The sequence below is a fragment of the Pongo abelii genome, chromosome 18 (genome assembly GCF_028885655.2).
Source record: "Pongo abelii isolate AG06213 chromosome 18, NHGRI_mPonAbe1-v2.0_pri, whole genome shotgun sequence".
Lineage (NCBI taxonomy): Eukaryota > Metazoa > Chordata > Mammalia > Primates > Hominidae > Pongo > Pongo abelii.
Window position 1 is genome coordinate 49,841,786 of NC_072003.2, and position 20,110 is coordinate 49,861,895.

At 53.7% G+C, this 20,110-nt stretch overlaps 1 protein-coding gene across 3 annotated transcripts in view; it reads left to right on the plus strand.

Annotated features, from left to right (window-relative positions):
* NKD1 (NKD inhibitor of WNT signaling pathway 1) overlaps window positions 1-20,110 on the plus strand; it is a 100,409-nt gene that overhangs the window by 63,802 nt on the left and 16,497 nt on the right. For all 3 annotated transcript variants that reach the window (XM_002826411.6, XM_054533899.2, XM_054533900.2), the window contains 5 exons: window positions 8,545-8,651; window positions 12,409-12,504; window positions 17,127-17,274; window positions 17,767-17,851; window positions 19,215-19,342. In XM_002826411.6, coding sequence (XP_002826457.2) covers window positions 8,545-8,651; window positions 12,409-12,504; window positions 17,127-17,274; window positions 17,767-17,851; window positions 19,215-19,342 — 564 coding nt within the window. The remainder of the gene's footprint in view (window positions 1-8,544; window positions 8,652-12,408; window positions 12,505-17,126; window positions 17,275-17,766; window positions 17,852-19,214; window positions 19,343-20,110) is intronic.

Here is a 20,110-nt window from a genome sequence, read left to right on the forward strand (position 1 = left end):
CTTTTGGTTTCAGGAACTAAGGATTTGGCAGTGTCACTTCTGAGGTGGAGGTTTTGGCGGGTGACCATCAAGCCTCCCGTTTTTGGACCAGTTGGGTTCAAGATGCCCATTTAACATCCAAGGAGAGGTACTGAGGAGGCCGTGGGATACCTGGTGATTGGAGCTTGGGGTTCAGGGAGCAGTTGGACAAGAAACAGAGAGAGAGAGCGAGTCAAGACTTCTCAGGAAGTAGCCACGGACGTTGCCCGGGACTCCCGGACAAGGCTCCTCAATACACAGGGCTGGCGGTGGCTTCCCAGGAAGGCTGGGAGAAAGAGGAGTTCATGGGAGGGCAGCGGGGACCCCCAGATGGAGGGGCAGGTGCCCGTGTCCCGCCGGCTCCTCTCCCTCAGTTCAGAGCTTGTCCTGTCGGGGTGTGTCAGCAGCCCTGACTCTCCACTCCCCTGCAGTCCCCCAAGAAGCTGAGTTGCAGCGGTGACAGAGAACAAGCAGACTTTGTTACCTTGGCAGTTTCTCTCAAGTCTGCTCCTCATAAAAGCTCAGCTGGAACAGTGGAAATTCTGACTTGTGTCAGATACCGGAGAGGCTTTAATAGTTTCAAGTAGCTCGGGGTTAGATTGTAAAAGCCGAATTTCATCACATGTTTTAACTTGGGTGGGGATGGGCGGGGGAGAGTGGAAGGGACGTGATATTTTTAGCCCACAGAAGGCTTTTTCTCCCCTTTCCCCCTCTCTCTCTCCCGGGGCTTCCCCCTCCCTCCCTGAACAGATGTTTCGTCTCAATCCTGTTCAGATCTCAAAGCCGAGTGGCCACCAGCCTTATGCTCTGATGAGGAAAAAAAGGCCAGAATGTTATTTGTTGAGAAGGATTTCCTCCCCCACCCCCTTTTCCCCGTTTTTTGTTTCCCCTCAGTTACAATTGGTCCATAAGCAAAATCTAGTGGCAGTAAAATGCAGCTGGGAGGCAGGATGGTGGAGAAGAAGGCCCTGGTGGCGTTTCTGGTCTCAGGAAGGGGCAGACACCCACTGGTGAAAAAGCTGGAAATCGCTCTAGAGGGACTGCCCTGGGTGAGTGAATTACTGCTGTGGTGCTGGTGCTGGTGGTTTTTCCTAAAAAGCAGGATCTCAGAGAGATGGATTTGTTAAGTCAGGATTCTTTCGGTTCTTTTGGAAACTCACTTAAACTTTTGGCTCATGAAATTGAAAAATCCTAGGGTAGATCTTGCCTAAAAAGGCCTGTTTGGATTCTGGAGCTAAAACCGTGTCATGGACACTTGCATGCACACACACACACACACACACACACACACACTCTCACACATGCACATATACTCACACATTCACACACGTGTCTCTCTCGCTGACCCTCTCTGTCCCTCTCAATCATCTCTCCCTCTGTCCCCTGGTAGCTTCTCCCCCGCAGGGGGCGAGGGTGGCAGTACCCAGCTCTGGGCACTCCTATCCTATGAGCACAGCCCTGTCAGGTAGAAGAAAGTTCCCAGGTCACAGGGGTTCTTGCACATGTTGGACTCACTTTACTGACCACTTTACTGGTCACTTGACCAGGGTAGATCTAGGTTTTGTGGGACCTGAAGCTTTCGGAGGCCAAACCAAAATAAATATCTCACCAACTCAGTCTCTCCTTAGCTCATGTCCAGAAATGCCTGTATTTCCCCTAGTATCACCTCACACAAGCACAGGATGTCAGAATGGTTAGATGACAATCTTAATAGATTGAGGATAAAATGCCTAATTTGGAAAATGTTACAAATACAAACACATATGACCACATAAACACCTTGCAAAGACCCGTTCTGACTTGGAAAGGGCCTGTGTAGGTGAGAGGGCCCAGAAGCCTAGCTTCATTAGCTTCTTCATAAACTCTCCTTTCATACTGACCTAGGACCAGCCACGTGGCCTTCAGGATGAAACAAGCTGGGTCAGGTGGGGTTACTAAGTACAGTGCGACCCTGGAGTGGGATCAGTCTCCATAAACTAGACTGAGAGTAGGGGATGAGTGGCTCTGCGGAGGAAAGCCAGATGCTATTATCAGAAGGAGGAGAAGGATTGCTGGACAGGCAGGAACAGGTGTCTGCTATTGTGGTCTGACAGAGTGGACAGGCCAGTGGTTGAGGAGTTGGGAAACTGGGATTTAGTTCTCTTTGTTCCACAACTTCTGGGTTCAAATCTTGGTTCTGCTACTTACCGTTGTTTCATTTTGATGATGCTGATGATGATGCAGTACCTATAGTGTGATAGACACTGCGCTATAGATATGTATATCTCAGGGTATAGATATTGGGCTGATGGAAGATTCTGATGATTAAATGAGTGATATAATAATGGTGTAATAAGGCTCACTGAGCAGGGAATCCTAACCTAGCCCTGAGGGTGTGACAGCATGCTGCTCAGAGGAAGGGAGGCTTAAACTGAAGACCTGAAGGATGAGTGGGAATTGCAGAGCTGGAAAGAGTGTTCTTGGCAGGGATAACAGCGTGAGAGCATGGCATGCTCAGAAAAGGGAAAGCAGTTCCACAGAGAGACGGGACTGAGAGGTGGCAGCAGCTGGGTCGTAGAAGCCTTTGGACCCCTCCTTAGGGGAAAGGGGGCCACTGGAGGGGTTTAAGAAGGGAAACAGCATAAGCAGTTTTGGTTTTTAAGCTCAGTTTCCCCTTTTGTACGATGCCAACAGTAGCACACCCTGCACAGTGTTAAGAGGACTTAATGGAATAATGTGTGGTACTACTAACTTCACCAGCCTCTCCGTGCAGCCCACCAAAGTATGTGGCTGTGTTTGCAAACAGAGGTGGGATCACTAGGACCCTCATTCCCTAGGGAGAGCCTGATACAGATACTGCAAGAAACCATTTGGCCTGGAATGCACATATGATATCTTTCTCTTTTTACTGGCAGCAGATTTACCCGCCTAATTATATTTGGCAGAGGCTAATATTAAAATTCATCTGCATTCCCTCGAACAGCTGCTGTCAGAAGGTTGTGGACTCAAACATCTTGGCAAGCAACCCTGAGACTGAAATATTTGCAGCAGATAATCTGTACGTGGACAATTGAGAAAGGACTGTGGATATGTCAGGGCGAGCATCCAGACTCTAGCAAGGAAGTTCTGGCTTGTGTTAAATCTTACATTGTATTCACTGAGAAGAACTTGCCAGGTAACTAGGCTAAGAGAGGGGTCTGCCATGCATTTGAAGTGTTAGTAATTTCTGATCTTTAGTGGGGCTGATTTAGTCATAACTGTGTTTCAAATTTGTCTCTTCTTTCCAAGTTTCATATGCACCAGGCCTTTCTGGATTGTGTTAAGATAAGCTGGCATTTACTGGTATCATCCCAGGTTTGGATTTTTACCTAAATTTCAACTCCCCACCTCCCCATGGCACTTCCCAGTCTCCATCAAGGCAGAAGGTATGGCATATTTGTTATGTAGCCAAGCTTCCTTATGCCTACCTGGAGAATGTGCTGTAGTTCAGCAGGCCTGGCGGAATCTCTGCCCTATGCACGTATGGGAAGTGCTAGGCATTGGGAAACCCGGGAGCAGAAGCCTAGAAGGCACCAGATCTCAAGAAACTTGCTTTCTGCCTGTGCAGATGTGGAGGCTCCTGTGAAACAATCAGAAGATCCCAGATAGGACTGTACAGAATAAAGTGCTAGACTGAATGGCGGGAGATAGCACCCCGCTAGCTCCGGATGCATTCATGCAAATTAGAAAAAAGCTGCCCCTCCTCAAGACACCTTTCTGCCATCTGTCCAAAGGATGTCATAAGCAATACACATATCTAGGGTATTGGTCATGTGAGTGGCACCACCTGGGGTTGTACAGTGCACAGCCTGCTTCTTGGAGCCGGTCTCCTAGTGACCTCAAGTGACCCCGGACCAAGGGGAAGAGCCCCGAGGAGCTCACCCTATCGGACTGTTGAGGAAGGCAGGTCTGTTTTATTTCACAGGCCTTCTTCTCTTGCTGTTTGGGTGGCGCCAGCTGTCAGCAGCTTGGGCTGGGTGGACTGTGCCATCCTGCTCCGTGGGTCACTGCCATTTGCCAGGGTAAACAGTCCTGAGTGACTGTGGCTCTCACAGCATGCGGTCCCCAAGGAGCCTCCCATTGGGCCCATGGGGAGGCGGGAGGGGTGTCTAGACCCACAGTCAAAGTTGTCACCATTCAGGTATTTCCTCACTCTCTTCTTTCGCTCTCTCTTCCTCCCCACCCCTCCCTTTTTTTAAACTGGGGGAGGGGAGAGGGAAGAGACTCTTTGATCTCAGCGGAGGAAAAAAGTCTGTTCTGTTCAGGCTTTTGGCTAACACAACAAACAGTGTTTAAAATTTAAATTTAACTTTGCTTAATTAATTAGTAATTCTGTTTAATCCTGTCTGATCTCCCTCCAAAAGGTATTTTGAAGCTTGAGAAGGGAACATCAAAGGGAGCCGGGTGAAGATGGTCAAGTAATGCATTTAATCTGGCAGTTGCTGAGGGTGGAGAGCTGCCAGGCTGGGAGCTAATGGGGAGAGAACCGTCATTTGGTAAACACAGCAAGCTGACTCCTCGTGTCTGTGGTGTGAGGAGGGACAGGGAGCAGTTTCCAAAGAGAAGGAGCTCCACAAACCATTACCAACCCCCCAGATTCATATGGGCTGACAATAGGCCTTAAGAAAGCAGAGTTGACATTTTCTTTCTTCCACGGCCACTGTATGGTTGGGCAGGTTGTGTATTGCACAAGAGTTTCCAGCCAAGCAGGCAAGTAATAGGTGAAACTGTCTGTGCCCTGCTCATCAAGCACATATCCTGGTGGAAGTGGAGGGTGGCACACATCTAAAGCAGCAATCAATCCACAGACTTTTTCATGAAGGGCCAGATAGTATGTATTTTAGACTTTGTGGGCTCTGTTGCAACAGTTCAACTCTGCTGTCACAGAGTGAAAGAAGCCATGGACAATGCAAATGAGCATGGCTGTGTCCCAATAAAACTTTATTTACAAAAACAGGAGGTGGGCCAGGTTTGGCTCAGCAAGTGTAGTTTGCCACCTCCTGCTCTAAGTCACCCAAAAGTGCTTCTTAGGCAAGTGAAAGGCCTTTTTTCCCCACCTGGTCCCCTGCTTTCCTTTTTTCTTCCAAATGAGCAGTGTCTCCTGTAGTTCCTCAGACTTTCAATTGAAGAGTGATCAGTATGATCAGCACCCCCTGAAATTAGGCCCCCAAAAGATAATTTCCCAAGGGGAAAAATGGCTGGCCTAAAGAGGAATCAGAGGCAGAGAATGGACTCAGACTCTGGTGCTAAAGCTGATCTCAACAGAAATATCTTCAGTGCAATCCCCCTTGGCGTGGCCTGGGCGGCCTGCAGCGAGCACCAGTCCCCCTCACCCCCCTCCAGTGGGCCTGCGCTCACTGATGGGTGGAGGGTGGTTTCTTCTGCACAGGGCTGGCTGGGGGCCGTGGTGGCTTGACTTAGTTTAGTTTCAGAGGGCGCATATGTGGATGAGGCCTGGCGCCTGCCCCTGGCATTGGGGTCTGCATGGCCGGTTCTCTGCCACCTCTTCTAGCTACTGGTTAGGGGACAATAAGAGGGTGAACGACCTTCTTTGGTGGGGATAGAGAGTGCTGACTGTCCTTGTTCCTGACCCCCACAGCCCCAGGGCAGGATGGATCACAGGCCTCATGCTGGAAGGGGCCCCTGGCGGGTTCACTGACCGTCAGCTGACCTGTGGATGTCCGGGTGGCTTTCTGAGCTGGGATGGGATGAGGGAGCCACTGGTGAAGAGAGGACAATCCGGGCCACACTGGTCTTTGGGGAAGACATATGAGGGGTCGAGGGGGATGTTTTCCAGCCCCTTCAGGTGAGGAGAAAGGAAGGAAAGGGGAGGTCCTGAGGGAAGACAGGCTGTCCGTGCACGGCGGGGGAAGAGTGCTCCAGAGGAGGAGAGAGCAGGGACAGAGGTTCCTTTTCTTTGGATTTTATCAAGTGGAACATGAAAGGCAACATTGAACCTGAAGGTGGTTTTCTGATAACTTCCCTTTGAACTTGAAGTTTGGTTTCGACAAGCCTGGCCAGCTTGCATCTCCAGCCAGGACCTCTGCAGAGAGAGGCAGCAGCTTTGAAGATGGAGCTGGGCTTTGTTTTTCTTTCTTCTTTTTCTTTCTCTTCTTTCCCCCTGCCTGGGAGGGGTGAGTAGAGGATGCTGCAGGCCGTGATATTACTCTGGTTTCTCCAGTGGGGCAGTTTGGGGTCAAGCAGGATCGTTGGGATCTGGGCTGTCAGCTGGCAGACATCCTTGGCAAAGCCAGCATTTGTCGAGCACTTACTGTGTGCCGGCCACTGTGCTCAGTAAGCACTTTCTTCATTGCCCTTCCCCAACAGCCCTGTGAAGGTGAGGCCATCATATTCCCATTTTACAGACAAGGGGACTGAGGTCCAGAGGAGTCAAGGGCCTTGTCCAAAGCTGCCCGCACAGGCTGTATGTATTTGATATAATGCTTTTGTGTCCATTTGCATTCCTAAAGCCTCAGTTTTGAGAAAACTTAGCTGCTAACTGACCTGTTCCCAAGAGTCAGTGGGATGGGGCCATCAGTCCCCTGACTGTTACTACTCATGGCCAGACCTAGTGCACTGGGGGTCTTAGCTCGTTATGATCAGAGCTTGTTGCATCCACACAAGAATCCTCTGGGGAAGGGGTTGGTAGCTTCCTCATTTTACAGTTGGGGAAACTGAGACATCTAGAGAAGGTATGTGATCCACCCAGGGTCACACAGTGCCAGAGAACAAAACCCACATGGAGATGACCACTGCCCTGGCTGGCTGGCCTCCATGAGACAGAGAGAGACAGGCTGAGAGAAGCACCAAGTCTCCCGAATTGAGCCTTGAAAGGCATGGAGGGGCAGCCTAGTGGACTGATTGTGAGCATGATTCAGGCTACCTGGGTTCAAATCCCAGTTCTGTCATTTACTAGTGAGGCACTTATCCGCTCCAAGCCTCAGTTTCCCCATCTGGAAAATGGAGCTAATCGTAATAACTGCCTCACAGGGCTTCATGAGGATGGAGTTGGTAAACAGCAAGTGCTTAGTCATTGCTGCCTCATCTTTATGTACAGTGGCGCCAAGGCGCAAGGACACCAGGGGAAGTACCTTAGTTAACTGCAGAGGAGAGAGCTCCCAGCCCGCAGGACCGGAGCAGAGCAGGAGAGCTGGGGCCCAGGCCCACTGGGGGCATCTCCACTGTGCCTGGCCCAGGGACTGCCCTTGGGTCCTTGCTTGCAAAGCTAGGGTGTGTGAGTGTGGTGGGAGTGTGGGATCGGAGAGACACAAATCCCCCATCTAGTTTCCTGGCCCAGTGGCCTCATTTCTCCAGGCTGCTGACTTCCCAAGAAAGTCCTGCCTTGCCTTCCTCTCTGACTGGGGAGTCTCAGCTCCTCACATGACCCCCTGGCCACCCTTGGGTCAGGGTGGAGGGGCCAGGGTCCCTTCCCGGAGTAGGAGCCAGGCTGTTTCTTCACCTTTAAAACAGGACAACAAATTTACTACCCCAGGGCAACAGAAGGAATCAGATGAGAGGAGCTGTTGGTGTAGACTGGAAAACATGTCTCTGGCAAAGCCCAGCCCCCCATCAGACAGAGACAAAATGGCAGAAGGGACTAAAGGAGGCTTATGGGACATTCCAAGAATTGATGGCACTTTGTAGTCTGGATCCTAGGTCAAGGACGACGATGCTACCCTGAGCTGGCATCTTCAGGAAAATACTGTCAGTAGGTCCTGGGATTTCACACTCACCCTCCCACAGTTCCTGGCAGGCCACACACAGGACCGTGACCTTTGGCAGAGAGGGGAGGACCTGGGGTGAGCAGACGCCAAATGCAAGGTTCAGGATGAGCGTGCTCCCTGAAGATGCCTTTTGTGTACATGCGAGTGTGTGTGCATGTGTGTGTGCATATGTGTGCGAGCAGGTGTGATGCATGAGTGTACATATGTGTGCATGTGCGTGTGTATGTGTGTGCATGTGTGCTTGTGCATACATGTATGTGGACGAGTGCATGTGTGCACATCTTTGCCAACCCAGTTGAACTCTGTTTCTGGCACTCCTCCTGGCCATCCACCAAGGTGCCGTAGGCTGTGCTCAGGTGGGTGGCACCTTTGAGGAGGCCAAAATGTCAACACAGAAGGCAGTGAGACTGCAGAAAATGGCTATGATCCCTAAGCTCCCTCGCTGAGCTCCAGAAGCACCCCTCCACTCTCATCCATCTGCCCTCTGGCCTGACACTGCTCTGGGTGGCTGTGTGCCTCCACAGGGCAGAAGTCATAGGCTGGTGGGGGCCTGAGGGGGCCCCCCACGGTGCAAGTGGGTGCACTATGTTGGGGGAAGGTCTCCCCAGGCAGTACCAGGTGCCAGAGTAGTGTGATGTTGACCCCAGCAAATGGGCAGGGCAGGAGCGGGCCCAGCCCCCTGGCAAGAATGTCCAGGCCAGGCCTGGAGGACAAAGGTGCAGTGAGCGTGGCCACATGGCGTCTAGACCCTGCTCTCATGCTCCCTCGCCTGCCTCCCTGACAGTGGCCCTGCCTCCTGAGAAGACTGACGGGCTGGGCAGCGGAGATGAGAAGAAGATGGAGAGAGTGAGTGAACCCTGCCCAGGCTCCAAGAAACAGCTGAAGTTTGAAGTAAGTTTCCTTTTGGTGCTGGGTCCTGGGGAGATGAGATGGGTTTTCTCAGCTTGGGGCTTCGGGAGGAGGGAAGCTGAGGCCCTTCCAGACAGGAAGGCCCCTCCCCTGCATGAACAGCACCCTCTGTGGGAGGTTCTTTCTGCCACATCTGGGGCCGTCCTGGCTCAGGGCAGACCCCAGGGACTCACCGCTGCCCACCCCCTCAGCCCAGCCCCAGCCCCTCCATGCGGGGTGTGCCCAGCAGCCTGGGAGAGGGCATGAGAGTAGACGAGGGAGGCAGGACTCTGGCCCTGCTGTTGCTGTCACCTCTCTGGACCTCAGTTTCCTCGGTGAAACCTTCCCTTCCAACTCTTGAGGCTGTTCTGGGGGTGCCTGTGGGGGCTGTCAGGTGGGATGGGTGAACAGGAGGCACGGGCAGGAACCTGACGCTCTCTGGGCCTCAGTTTCCCCATGTGGGCAACACCAAGGATGTGCCTCCCTGTGGCTCTGTGCAGTGCTTGGAGGAGGGAGTAGCGGCTGTGGGCAGAGGTTGGTGAGGCTCTGAGCGTAGGGGTAGGAGTTGGGAGAGGGATGCACAGGGGAGTCTTTGGGAAGAGAAGGGCCTTTGGGGTGAGAAGGGGACAGTTGAGTGCCCCAGACCCAGTGGCTGCACAGTCTGTTCCCCACCGCCTGATAGTGTAGCACGCTCCTGTGCACCCAGCACAGTGCCCGGTGCTGACAGCCAGGCCCAGGCCTGCTGCATGGAGCTTCCCCACTGCTCTGCCCTCCTTGCTCCCTCCCTCCTTCCCTCTGTTTGCCTTCCTGAGACCACCAGGGCATAGCTCTAGAGTCAGCAGGCCTGGGTTCAAATCCCAGCTATACACTTAGTAGCTCTGTGACTTTGGGGCAAGTTCCCTAAAGTCTCAGTGGCCTCATGTGCCTCGCCTGTAAGGTGGGGATAATGGTGATGTCTGTCACATTGGGCTGTTGTCAGCATCACGAGTTCGTGCGCCTAAAGGTCTAAAGTGCTTAAGAGGGTGTCCCTCTTTCTGACCAAGGCTGATTGGCACCGGCTTATTGCCAGGGTACCCAGCTTAGACTGGGTGTAGTTCCTGCTGTCAAGGAGTGCACAGTGTGACCAGGGGACAGTTGAGTGCCCCAAACCCAGTGGCTGTACAGTCAGTGATGAGATGAGATCTGGGAGCCCGGAGTGGGGTCAGGCCGAGGGGTGTGTGGTAATGGACAGTTGGCATTTCCAGGCTCTGTGTGGTGCCTGGAGGAGGGAACAGCGGCTGTGGATAGAGACTGGGGAGGTGGGTGAGGCTCTGAGCATAGGGATAGGAGTTGGGCGAGGGGTGCACAGGGGAGCCTTTGGGGTGAGAAGGGCCTTTCAGGCAGAGGGAGCTGCAGGAGCAAAGGCCTGGAGGCTGAAGTGCCAGCGTGCTGTGTGGAGAGAGTGAGTGGCGTGATGTGGCCTGTGCTGGATGGTGGGTCATGGGGGAGACGCCCTGTGTGCAGGGTCCCTGGTGACCGATCTTACCCCCTTTCCAGTGTCATCTCCCTGCCATGCCCCACCATCCTGCACAGGCCACACCACACAGCTTGTTCTCCCCACATAGCACACTAGCACTCCAGCCTCCAGGAGGCTTGAAGGCTCGCCTGAGGAGGATAGGTAGTGTCTAGTAGGAGTTAGGGCTGCCAGCTTCTTCCTGGAGCCCAGCCCCGCCCTAAGCCCACCTGGGTCCTTGTAGGGTCTTTTGGGGAGCTTGGCAAAGCCCAGGGCTGAACTCAGTGGCAGAAGGAAGACTGGGCCCAGGCATCCTGCCTCCCTGGAAGCCCAAGTGTGCTTGCTTCTGGAGGGGCAGGCTTGGGACTGAGCTGTGGTCCACGGGCAGGACTCAACTGAGAAGCCCAGGTGGGGTGTGGGAGAGGCCTAGGAGACCCGCATGTGACAGGTGGGACAAGTGGCCAGTTACTCAACTCATGTTTCTGAAGCTCAGACCCAAGCTGTCTTGGAAACAGGTAAATGCTGTGTGTGTGTGTGTGTGTGTGTGTGTGTACACAGGTATGTGAGCATAGGGTGTGCACATATAGGGGTGTACCTGTGTAGGTATGCGTGTGTGTAGGTACGTGTGTAGGGGTATGCGTGTGTGTGTGTAGGGGTATGTATGTAGGCACGTGTGTCATGCCACATGAAACAGTGCCTCAGAGAGCAATGAGGGCCCTTGGCAGGTATCAAACGGGCGTGGCTGAAGCAAGGCTGGCTTTGAACTCAGCGTGGGCACCCGGGAATTGCTGGAGGGAAACAGCTTAGAGCTGCAGCAGCCAGGGCCAGGACGCCGTGCTGGGGCTCACTCCACTAGCGTTTGTAGGCAGGTGCCTTTCCCTCTCTGGGGAGCTGAGCCTTACTCCTGCCAGGCCAGCCAGGCGCCACCTTCCTGATGGTGGAAGGAGAGGTGGACTTTGGCATGCCATGGAACAAAATGGTCTTGTTTCCATAGAATCTTATGGATCTGAAAGGCCATTTGTGGAGCCCTTTCCTGCTGAACAGCATGCTTCCTAGAACTGTCCGTCTGACACTCAGCCAGCCTCTGCACACAGCCCTCCGGTGACCAGCTCACCACTTCGTGGCTCACATTCCCTGGGGTCAGACACTTCAGGTTGCTGAAAATGATAATAATGAAATGATTGTTTCATTGATTATTGATTGAAACAATTATTTCAATGACTGTTAATCATTACAGCAAAAATAACAGCTACTACCGTTGATTGAGCTTTTCCATGTGCCAGACAGTGCTCCAAGCACGGGTATAAATGACACCAGCATTTACCCTCCACTTCCTGTTTCCAATTCCCCTAAGCAGAACTGACCACACGGCACTGGGAGCAGGCAGTGTGTAGGGGAGGCGATCCTGGGGCGCAGGTGCAAGGAAGGAGGGAAGCCAGTGAAGGCTGGGTTTATTTGTGGGCTCTGACTGCTGGAGAGCCTCCTAGGAGCCATGTAGCATGCACTCAGATTTGTCCCAGGGAGGGGTGAGGAGGTCTGGCGTTTCCACTGCCTCCTGTCCCTCCCTTGTTCCGTTGCCTCTGGGCATTCCTTCCCAGGCTCTTCAGGGCTGCCCTGAGACAGAAAAGTGTACATGAGGCAGGAGGTCGGGAACTGTCCCCACCACAGCTGCAGGGAAACAGCTGGGCTGAGGGCAGGTGGGTGGGGCATTTAATCTTCCCAGCAACCTCGTGAGAGAGAGGCTGTCATTTTCCATAATGTATACAAAGAGAAACTGAGGCACAGCAGAGGGCAGTGACATGCCCAGGGTCACACAGCTGTGGAGGGCCCTGCAGGGGCCTGGGCCCGGGGCTGACTGACACCTGAGCCCCTCATGCTCATGCTCTCCTACCCCAGCATCCTGCTGGGGCTCCCAAGTTGCTGCCCCTTTGCCTTCTAGTAGCTTCTTGCCCTTGGTCCAAGTTCAGCTTTTCTGAGGCCCCAGTGCCTCTTGAGACCCCCCCTGTTTTTCCTTTGTCTTTGAAGACCCACAGACCAGCAGGCACCCCTGCAGGCATCCCTCCCCAGGTCAAACCTCCCCTGCCTGGGCTCTGGCTGCCCTCCTGGGCCAGTTCTGTCTTGGCCAAGGTGCTCCCTGTCCACTCAAGGTCTGGGGAGGGCAGAGGACAGGTGGCCGCCCCTTGGCCTGGCCTCTAGGCCCAGGCTTCCACCACCCAGTCAGTGTTGCCACAGATAGGGGACAAGCCCCGCCCATCTCTCTGCATCCAGGAGCTCCAGTGTGACGTGTCCGTGGAGGAGGACAGCCGGCAGGAGTGGACCTTCACCCTGTATGACTTTGACAACAATGGCAAGGTCACCCGAGAGGTGAGTGCACCTGCTTGGCCTCTTGCCGTGTATCATGCCTGCAGGCACACGGCCTGGGCACAGCACCCCGCCATTGCCACTTCTCACCCCTGCATCAGTCCTGCCCCTCAGGGATGGCTGTAACAGCCAGGGAGTTTCTGGGAGCTCCTGCGAGATCTGGAGGGCGTCCCAGAGCTGCTGGCAAGTGGGAAAAGAGGACAGGGAGGGAAGGCAGCTCCCCTGCTCTCAGCCCAGGCACTGTCCCTCCCGGGAAAGAAGTGGGGTGGCAGGTGCAGAGCCCCAGGGCCTCTCTGGAGAAGGCCCCAAGGCCCCAACCAAGTCCTGTCCTGCTTCCCTCTCTCCACAGTCCCAGAGCTCTAGGGGTGGGGCTGGCACCACCACAGGCCACCTCCCTCGCTCAGCCATGCTGCCCAGGAGCTTGGGGGTGGGGGCACAAAGAGGCCACACATCACCTTGTTTTGAGGCTACAGGAATGAGCACCTCCAATGCTAAGGGCCCTGCCAGCGGCTCTGCAGTCACAGCTCTGGTCACAGCCTCATCCCGAACCTCTTCTTCCTTATCCCTCTGCAGGCCGATCTCTCTCACTCAGGGCCCTCCTCCCGCAGCTCTCTCCTTCCTGCCTGTGTCTTTGCATATTGAGCACCAACTGTGTGCATCTATTGGGTGCTAGGTACTAGGCACGAGGACACAGCAGGGAACAAAACAGACACGTTCCTCGCCCTGGAGCTTTGACCTTCTGACAAGAGGCAGATCCAAACAATTGTAGGATAACTGTGAGCAGTGACGTGTTCAGTGAAGGAAATAAACAGGTGCTGTGACACAGACTGGCTGGAAGGTCCAGGGGAGGCCTCCTGGAGGGTCCAGGGGAGGCCTCCTGGAGGAGGCGGCAAGGGATCTGAGCCACGCAGCATGCACAGCCCTGGGGGAGTCCTGGGCAGGCAGAGGCCAGGGGCTCAGGGTGTTTAAGGAACTGAAGGAGGTGGCTGTGGTGGCCAATCAGCAGAAGAGACACAGATGTGGCTGGGGATCCAGCAGGGCCAGACTTCTGGGGCCTTGGAGGCCCTGGCAGGCAACCTGGATTTGACTTCAGGTCCTGAGGGCACCGCTGGAGGGTTGGTATCCTTCCTTCTGCTTCCTCATTCCTTTTCCTCCCCTGTCCCTCTCTGACGACCTGTCCCTCCCCGAGAGGACCCCATCTTCAGGCACGAGACCTGTTACAGATCTGAGGTTACATGCACCTGCACGGCAGTCGCAGGTTAGCACGTCTGGGCTCCACCTGCTTCTTGTCCAGCATGTGGGGGCCTCGTATTCCCAGAGAGACATTGAAGCTTTGCTGTCTGGTCTCCTCATCCTGGGTCAGGGCGAGTGTTTTCTTCTCTGTGGATAGTGCAGGAGAAGTTCACCTTTATGCTGCCATATGTGAGTTCTGGGTTAAAAAGGTCACCTCCTCCTCAGGCTATGGTTTAGGGGCTGTTTCAACAGGTTGGAGGAGGAAGTTGTGACTTTTTAAGCACCCAGGACTTGACATGTAAGTGACAGAATACATGCTCCAACTGCTGTATTCAAAAAAAAAAAAAAAAAAAGAAATAGATTGGCTCATGTAACTGAAATTTGGTCCGAGGTCTGACTTTGGGGATGGCTTGACACAGAGGCTCGGTGGCTTCAGGACAAGGTGTTCATCACTGCTCTGTTTCCTCAGTCTATTTCCTCTATTCCTCAGCTCTATTTCCCTTCTTGTGAGGCAGACTGTCCCCTTGGCAGTAGCAAGATGATTGCTGACAGCTTCAACCTGCATTGTCCTTCACTGCTTTGGTAATGAGAGGAAGGGAGAGAGGGTTTCCAAGGAAGGTGGCCCAGCCCGGCCCTGGAGAAATTGTTCACTGGGTCATGTCTTCCTCCCAGCGAGGAGCCAGGGAGTGGTTTTGAGTGGAGAGAGGACCGATCTGGTGTTTCCCTGGTCTATTTTTAGCCCTGACGCCACCCCTCAAATTTGGCTGTAAATACAGTTCCCTTCCACGCCTTCTGAGTGCCAGGGCAGATGGACTCCCACCTCACGGCATCTGCAGCCCAGAGCTGGGGTGTGGGCCAGATTTCCAATCAGAAAGAAGACCTGCTCCTCCTTCAGGCGTTCGTTCATGCAGGAAATACTGAGCACACCGATTCTTGCGTGTCTGCCCTGTGTCGTCAGTGAGGTTGATTTTCAAGCTAGAATTGCCAAAGCACATAGGCTCTGAGACTCTCGGTCTGCTGGGACCACCCCCACCCTGATCACACTCCAGGGCTCCAGGTCCTCTAAGGTATCAGAAGTTTGGGGGATGAAGTGAGCGGCCATCAGCTGCCTCATCTGTATAATGAAACCTCCTTCATGGGCTGCCCAAGATAGAGAGAGTGAGCAGACGGGGCCTTATGGAGAAGCCAGAGGGAAGGAAAGGAGGAACAAGGAGAGTCCTCTGCAGGCCTCGTCGGAAGAAGTGGGATCCCTCCCTGAGATGAGCAAGGCAGCTAGGGAGTGCCTGGAGCCTGGGTCTCAAACTTGTGGCCCCCACAATTTCAATCTGGCCCCTAGATGTTCTGGTCTGGTCCCCCAAAAGGTTTTGTTAAAAATCAGTTGCCAAGATCAGCGATTTTGAAGATTTAACAGAAGATCCTGGATTTCTGGCTTTTCTGTGTGACCCCCTCCCACCTGCATTGTCAAAGGACAAGTCAACTGAGCTGAGCGGCTGTGCCTCCCAGGACAGGGTCAGCGCCTCTGTCGGCCCCCACTACTCTGGGCCACCCACCCACATGCCTGCCTGGCTGGGGCTGTGCTGGGGTTGCCTCAGCTACTTCAGCCTGTGGGACTTACAGGCAGGAGGTGAAGGATTGCTGGGCAGGTAACTGACCATGGATGGATCTGCTTCATAGAGAAACAATGTCTTCTCCAGAGGTTTCCAGTGCCATTTAAAGTAGGACATTGCCCCGCACCCCAACACCAGACAAGTGACCACAGCAGATACCCAGATAGAAAGGGCCTAGTGAGGAGAATCGGTGCCCTCCAGCCCCAATCAGAAGGGTTTTGAGACACCCGGAAGACATTGCATGGACACCCCTGTTCTGGTTGAGGGGTACCTGAGGCTTGGAGAGGAGGTGAGATTTGGTCAAGTTCTCACAAATTAGTTTATCTTTTAGGGACAGTCTCAGCCAGCTCAAGCTGCCGTAATAAGATACCACAGACTGGGTGGCTTAGCAGAAATTTATTCCTCACGGTTCTGGAGGCTGGAAGTCCAAGACCAAGGGGACACCTGCTTCAGTTCCTGGTGAGGGCTTGCTTCCTGGCTTGCAGGTGGCCACCTTCTCACTGTGCCCTCACATGGTGGAGAGACCTCTTCTGGTGTCTCTTCCTTTTTTTTTTTTTTTTTTTTTTACAAGAGATGGGATCTTGCACTGTTGCCCAGGCTGGAGTGCAGCGGTGTGCTCACGGCTCACTGCAGCCTCAAACTCCTAGGCTCAAGTGATCCTCCCACCTCAGCCTCCCAAGTAGCTGGGACTACAGGTGTGCACCACCACACATGGATTTTTTTTTTTTATTATTTTTAATTTTTATAGAGAATGTTATGTTGCCCAGGCTGGTCTTGAACTTCTGGGCTGAAGTGATCCTCCCACTTCGGCCTCCCAAAGTGCTGGGATTCCAGGTGTGAGCCATATCCCTAGCTCTCCTCTTCTTCTAAAGGCCCTGATCCTATCATGGTCCCGCCTTCATGACCTCCTTTAACCTTAGTTATCTCCCTACTCCAAATACAATCACATTGGGGGTTCCGGCTTCAGGCTTCAACCTGTGGATCTGCAAGTGAGTGGGGAGCCACAATTCAGCCCATAGCAGGGACACATCTCCCTTTCCATTTTTCATTTCGAACCCGAAGCAGATGCTGTTGATGCCCCCACTTCATTTTCCCTGGGCCCACCTCAAAATTCACCTGCTGCCATGGTGGATGGTGCCCACTATAAGAGCTTTCTCGGGTACAATGAGTTGGCTTGGCCCCTGCAGGGAAGCCCAAAAGCACAAGGGAGGGTGGGGCACAGTGGCTTATGGCTCACATCTGTAATCCCAGCACTTAGGGAGGCTGAGGCTGGAGGATCGCTTGAGACTGGGAGTTCGAGGCTGCAGTGAGCCACAATCACACCCCTGCACTCTAGCCTGGGTGACAGAGTGAGACCCCCATCTCAAACAAACAAACAAACAGAAATCCAAAGTACAGGGAATGTAGCATCCTTGGGGAGCTCTCAGGCAATGAGAAATGAGAGTCCATTTCTAAACCCTCCCTCTATCTAGATGAGGCTGTTCCAAGGTGGGCTCCACACTCTCCCTCCAGGGCCCCGGTGCAACTGAGCCCCAGTTGTCCCTGGCTGTAACCTGCCCTTTTCCTTTTCTCTTATGGGATTTTCCTCTTCTCTCTCCCTGCTTCCTCACTTCTGCTTCCTAGGATCTCCTCCCAAACGAACCTGACATCCAGGTTTCTGCCTTAGGTCTGCTTTGGGGCAGCCAGAGGGGTTCAGGCCTGCAGCGTCCACCAGGCCCTCTGGTTTCTATTTTCAAGGCCCTGTGACTGAAACCCTGCATGGGTCTCCACTTCCCTCCCATTCAGGACATCACCAGCTTGCTGCACACCATCTATGAGGTGGTGGACTCCTCTGTGAACCACTCCCCGACATCCAGCAAGATGCTGCGGGTAAAGCTCACCGTGGCCCCCGATGGCAGCCAGAGCAAGAGGAGCGTCCTTGTCAATCAGGCTGGTGAGGGCTGCAGGGCTAAGCCTGGGAAACAATGTCCTCCTATCTCTCAGGAAGGACCAGAGCCTTCCTGGGAGGGCCGGAAGGGAATCTGTGGGCTTTCTGGGGCAGCTGCTTTGTGGACAGGTGGGGTTCAAATGGGTCCTTGAAGGGGTAGGAGGAAGGATGGGAAGGGGAGGGAAGGGATTCTGGGTGAGAGGCCTCATATAGGCAGAGCCATGCAGCTGGAGTAAAGGCTGGTGTTATGGGCAGCACGGCGTCTGCAAGCCTTGAGGCCAGCTGGAAGGAGGTGAGGCTGGAGGGGGAGTCGGGGAGGAGGTGAGGCTAGATGGGGATGTGTCCAGGGCAGGTAGCCTTGAGACCCCTTTATTTAGCCCCAGCTCAGGGCACCCTCCCACAGTGGCCTTGCAAAGCAGCTGCACGCCAGGCAGCCCTGGGGAGGGTGGGAGCAGGTGGCTCACCTGGTGTCTCCTGTGCTTCTCGGGCCGGACTCAGACCTGCAGAGCACAAGGCCCCGAGCAGAGACCAAGCCCACTGAGGACCTGCGGAGCTGGGAGAAGAAGCAGCGAGCCCCGCTCAGGTATGTGGGCATGGTGCACATGAGCGTATGTCGAGCACCAGCTGTGTACCTGCATCTGAAGGATTCAGAGCAGAAAGTTTTGCTCTGGTCTGTGTTCTCTTCAGGGAGCCAACACTTTTGATGCACAGACTCATAAATCAAATGAAAATCTTAATAAATAACTACATGTAGTCCACATCCTTTTATGGAACACATCTTGGGCAGACAGGACTGGAGGCCAGCATTTTTTGGGCTTTGGAAAGGTGCTCTCAGCAGTGCATCGGGCTCTGACGAGTTGCTGTTTCTGCTGGGAGATGATTGGATATTCACACTAAGTGAGATAAAGACTGTAAACACCTTCCCATCCCTTTAGGGTGGGCCTGGCTGCCGCATGGGTTATGACAACTCTTAGTTTTCCGGCTTTTTGGATTTCGGAATGGTGGATAAGGAATTACGAGGCTGTAGTTACCTTTCACCTGCTACTTCTTCAGCTGCAAGGGAGGAAGGAAAGAGAGATTGTTTAAAGAAAGGGATTGAGTAAACCACAGTGACACGGCAGGCATAAGGCTGTGTTAACCTCTAGTGTGCAAATGGTAAGGGAATGACCGGAGCTGGATTAGTACTCGCTTAGGGGAAAGAAAAAACAGTTCAAGCAGAGTCACAGCCAGGTGTGGGGACAGGGCTGAGAATCAGAGGGACCCAGGCTGGCTGGAGATCCTGGGGGAAGGTGGTACTGTGTTGTGTGGGAAGGAAGCCAGGATGGGAGCAGATCGAAGAGGTCCTTGGAGGAGAAGGCTAGGGAGCCCCGAGCCCTGCAGGGGAAAAAGAAAGCCTCTGGCAGCATCTCTCCCCACCCCTCCATACACACTGTGTAAGTCACACATGCGTGTGCACACACACACTCACACACTGGTGAGGCCCATCCTGGGCCGTAGGGCAGGTCATGGGGTCTGCCAGGCCCAACTCCAACAGTTTAAGGGGCTTCTGCTGCCCGCACCCCCTGGGGAACCAGGCCAGGGGTTAGGTCGCCTACCTGCAGTGGGCACATGTGGCTTGAAGCCTGGCACTGGGGGATTCTTAGAAGTTGACCAATAACCTCTCACGTTTGCTTTGAACCTGTTCAGAGCAAAACCCCGTCCACTCCTCCCAGAAGCTGCAGGGAGGTCGGGCCGTGGGCTGTGGTCTATGGTCTGTCTCTCCATTGGCAAGGAGGGAAATGGAGGCACAGTTTGTATAGAGGACTGTTCCTCCCCACCCTCTCCGAAGGCCAAGAAGGAAATGAATGAAGGGTCCAGAGTTCGTTCTGGGGGCTTCCCAGTAGCCTATGCGCTTGCCCCCACCTGGTGGTTGGTGTTACCCCACTCACTTGCCTCCCCTGCCGTAGGTTCCAGGGTGACAGCCGCCTGGAGCAGTCTGGCTGCTACCACCATTGTGTAGATGAGAACATCGAGAGGAGAAACCACTACTTAGATCTCGCCGGGATAGAAAACTACACGTCCCAGTTTGGGCCTGGTAAGGGACTCGAGCACCCTGCAATGGGCGATGAGGGCAGGGCGTGGCTGGACGGGCCAGGCGGGCCATGCGGGTGGTGTTCACTGCTACCCCAGGCTTCGGTAAGACAGCTATTATGGGACAGATCAAAGACTTCTTGGAGAAAGTGACGTTAAAAATGGTTTCAAAATTAAAGTAATACATGCACAAAATTGAACAAAATCAAATAGTATCTAAAGGCTTAGCACCCAATGACAAACAACAGTTCTGTGCCCCATCCCATCCCACCCAAGCCCTGTTCCCGGGGCAACCACTTTTACCTCTCCTAGCTGTTTCTTCCAGCAAGAACTTCGGTTTCCCTAAGTACAGCGCTGCTGTGTCTTTATCAGCCTTGACATATGTTGACCTCTTGCTCAATTTCACTCCCACAACTCCCTTCCCCCCTTTCTCTTCATATGTTTAATTCCTCTATGAGTTACTTCTGTATGTTTTTAGCAATATACTTAGAGTTCTTTCTTGCCCCAGTGACCTTAGACAGTTTTCAGGGTCTCTGCTGCCATCTGTCTTTCTCGGCTCCCTCTCGGAGAGTATTTTTGAAGACCTACCAAAGAACCAGTTCTTCCCACTTAGCAGATGGGAAAGTTCCATTTCAGAGAGTTTTCGTGCAAGGCAGTGAGGGGCAGTTGGGGCACTGGGGGGTAGCTCTGGTTTTGGAGAACTGGGGGGCGGGGGTGATGTCTGGGGTACAGCGCAAGCCCCAGCACACAGTAGGTGCTCATTAAATGTCTG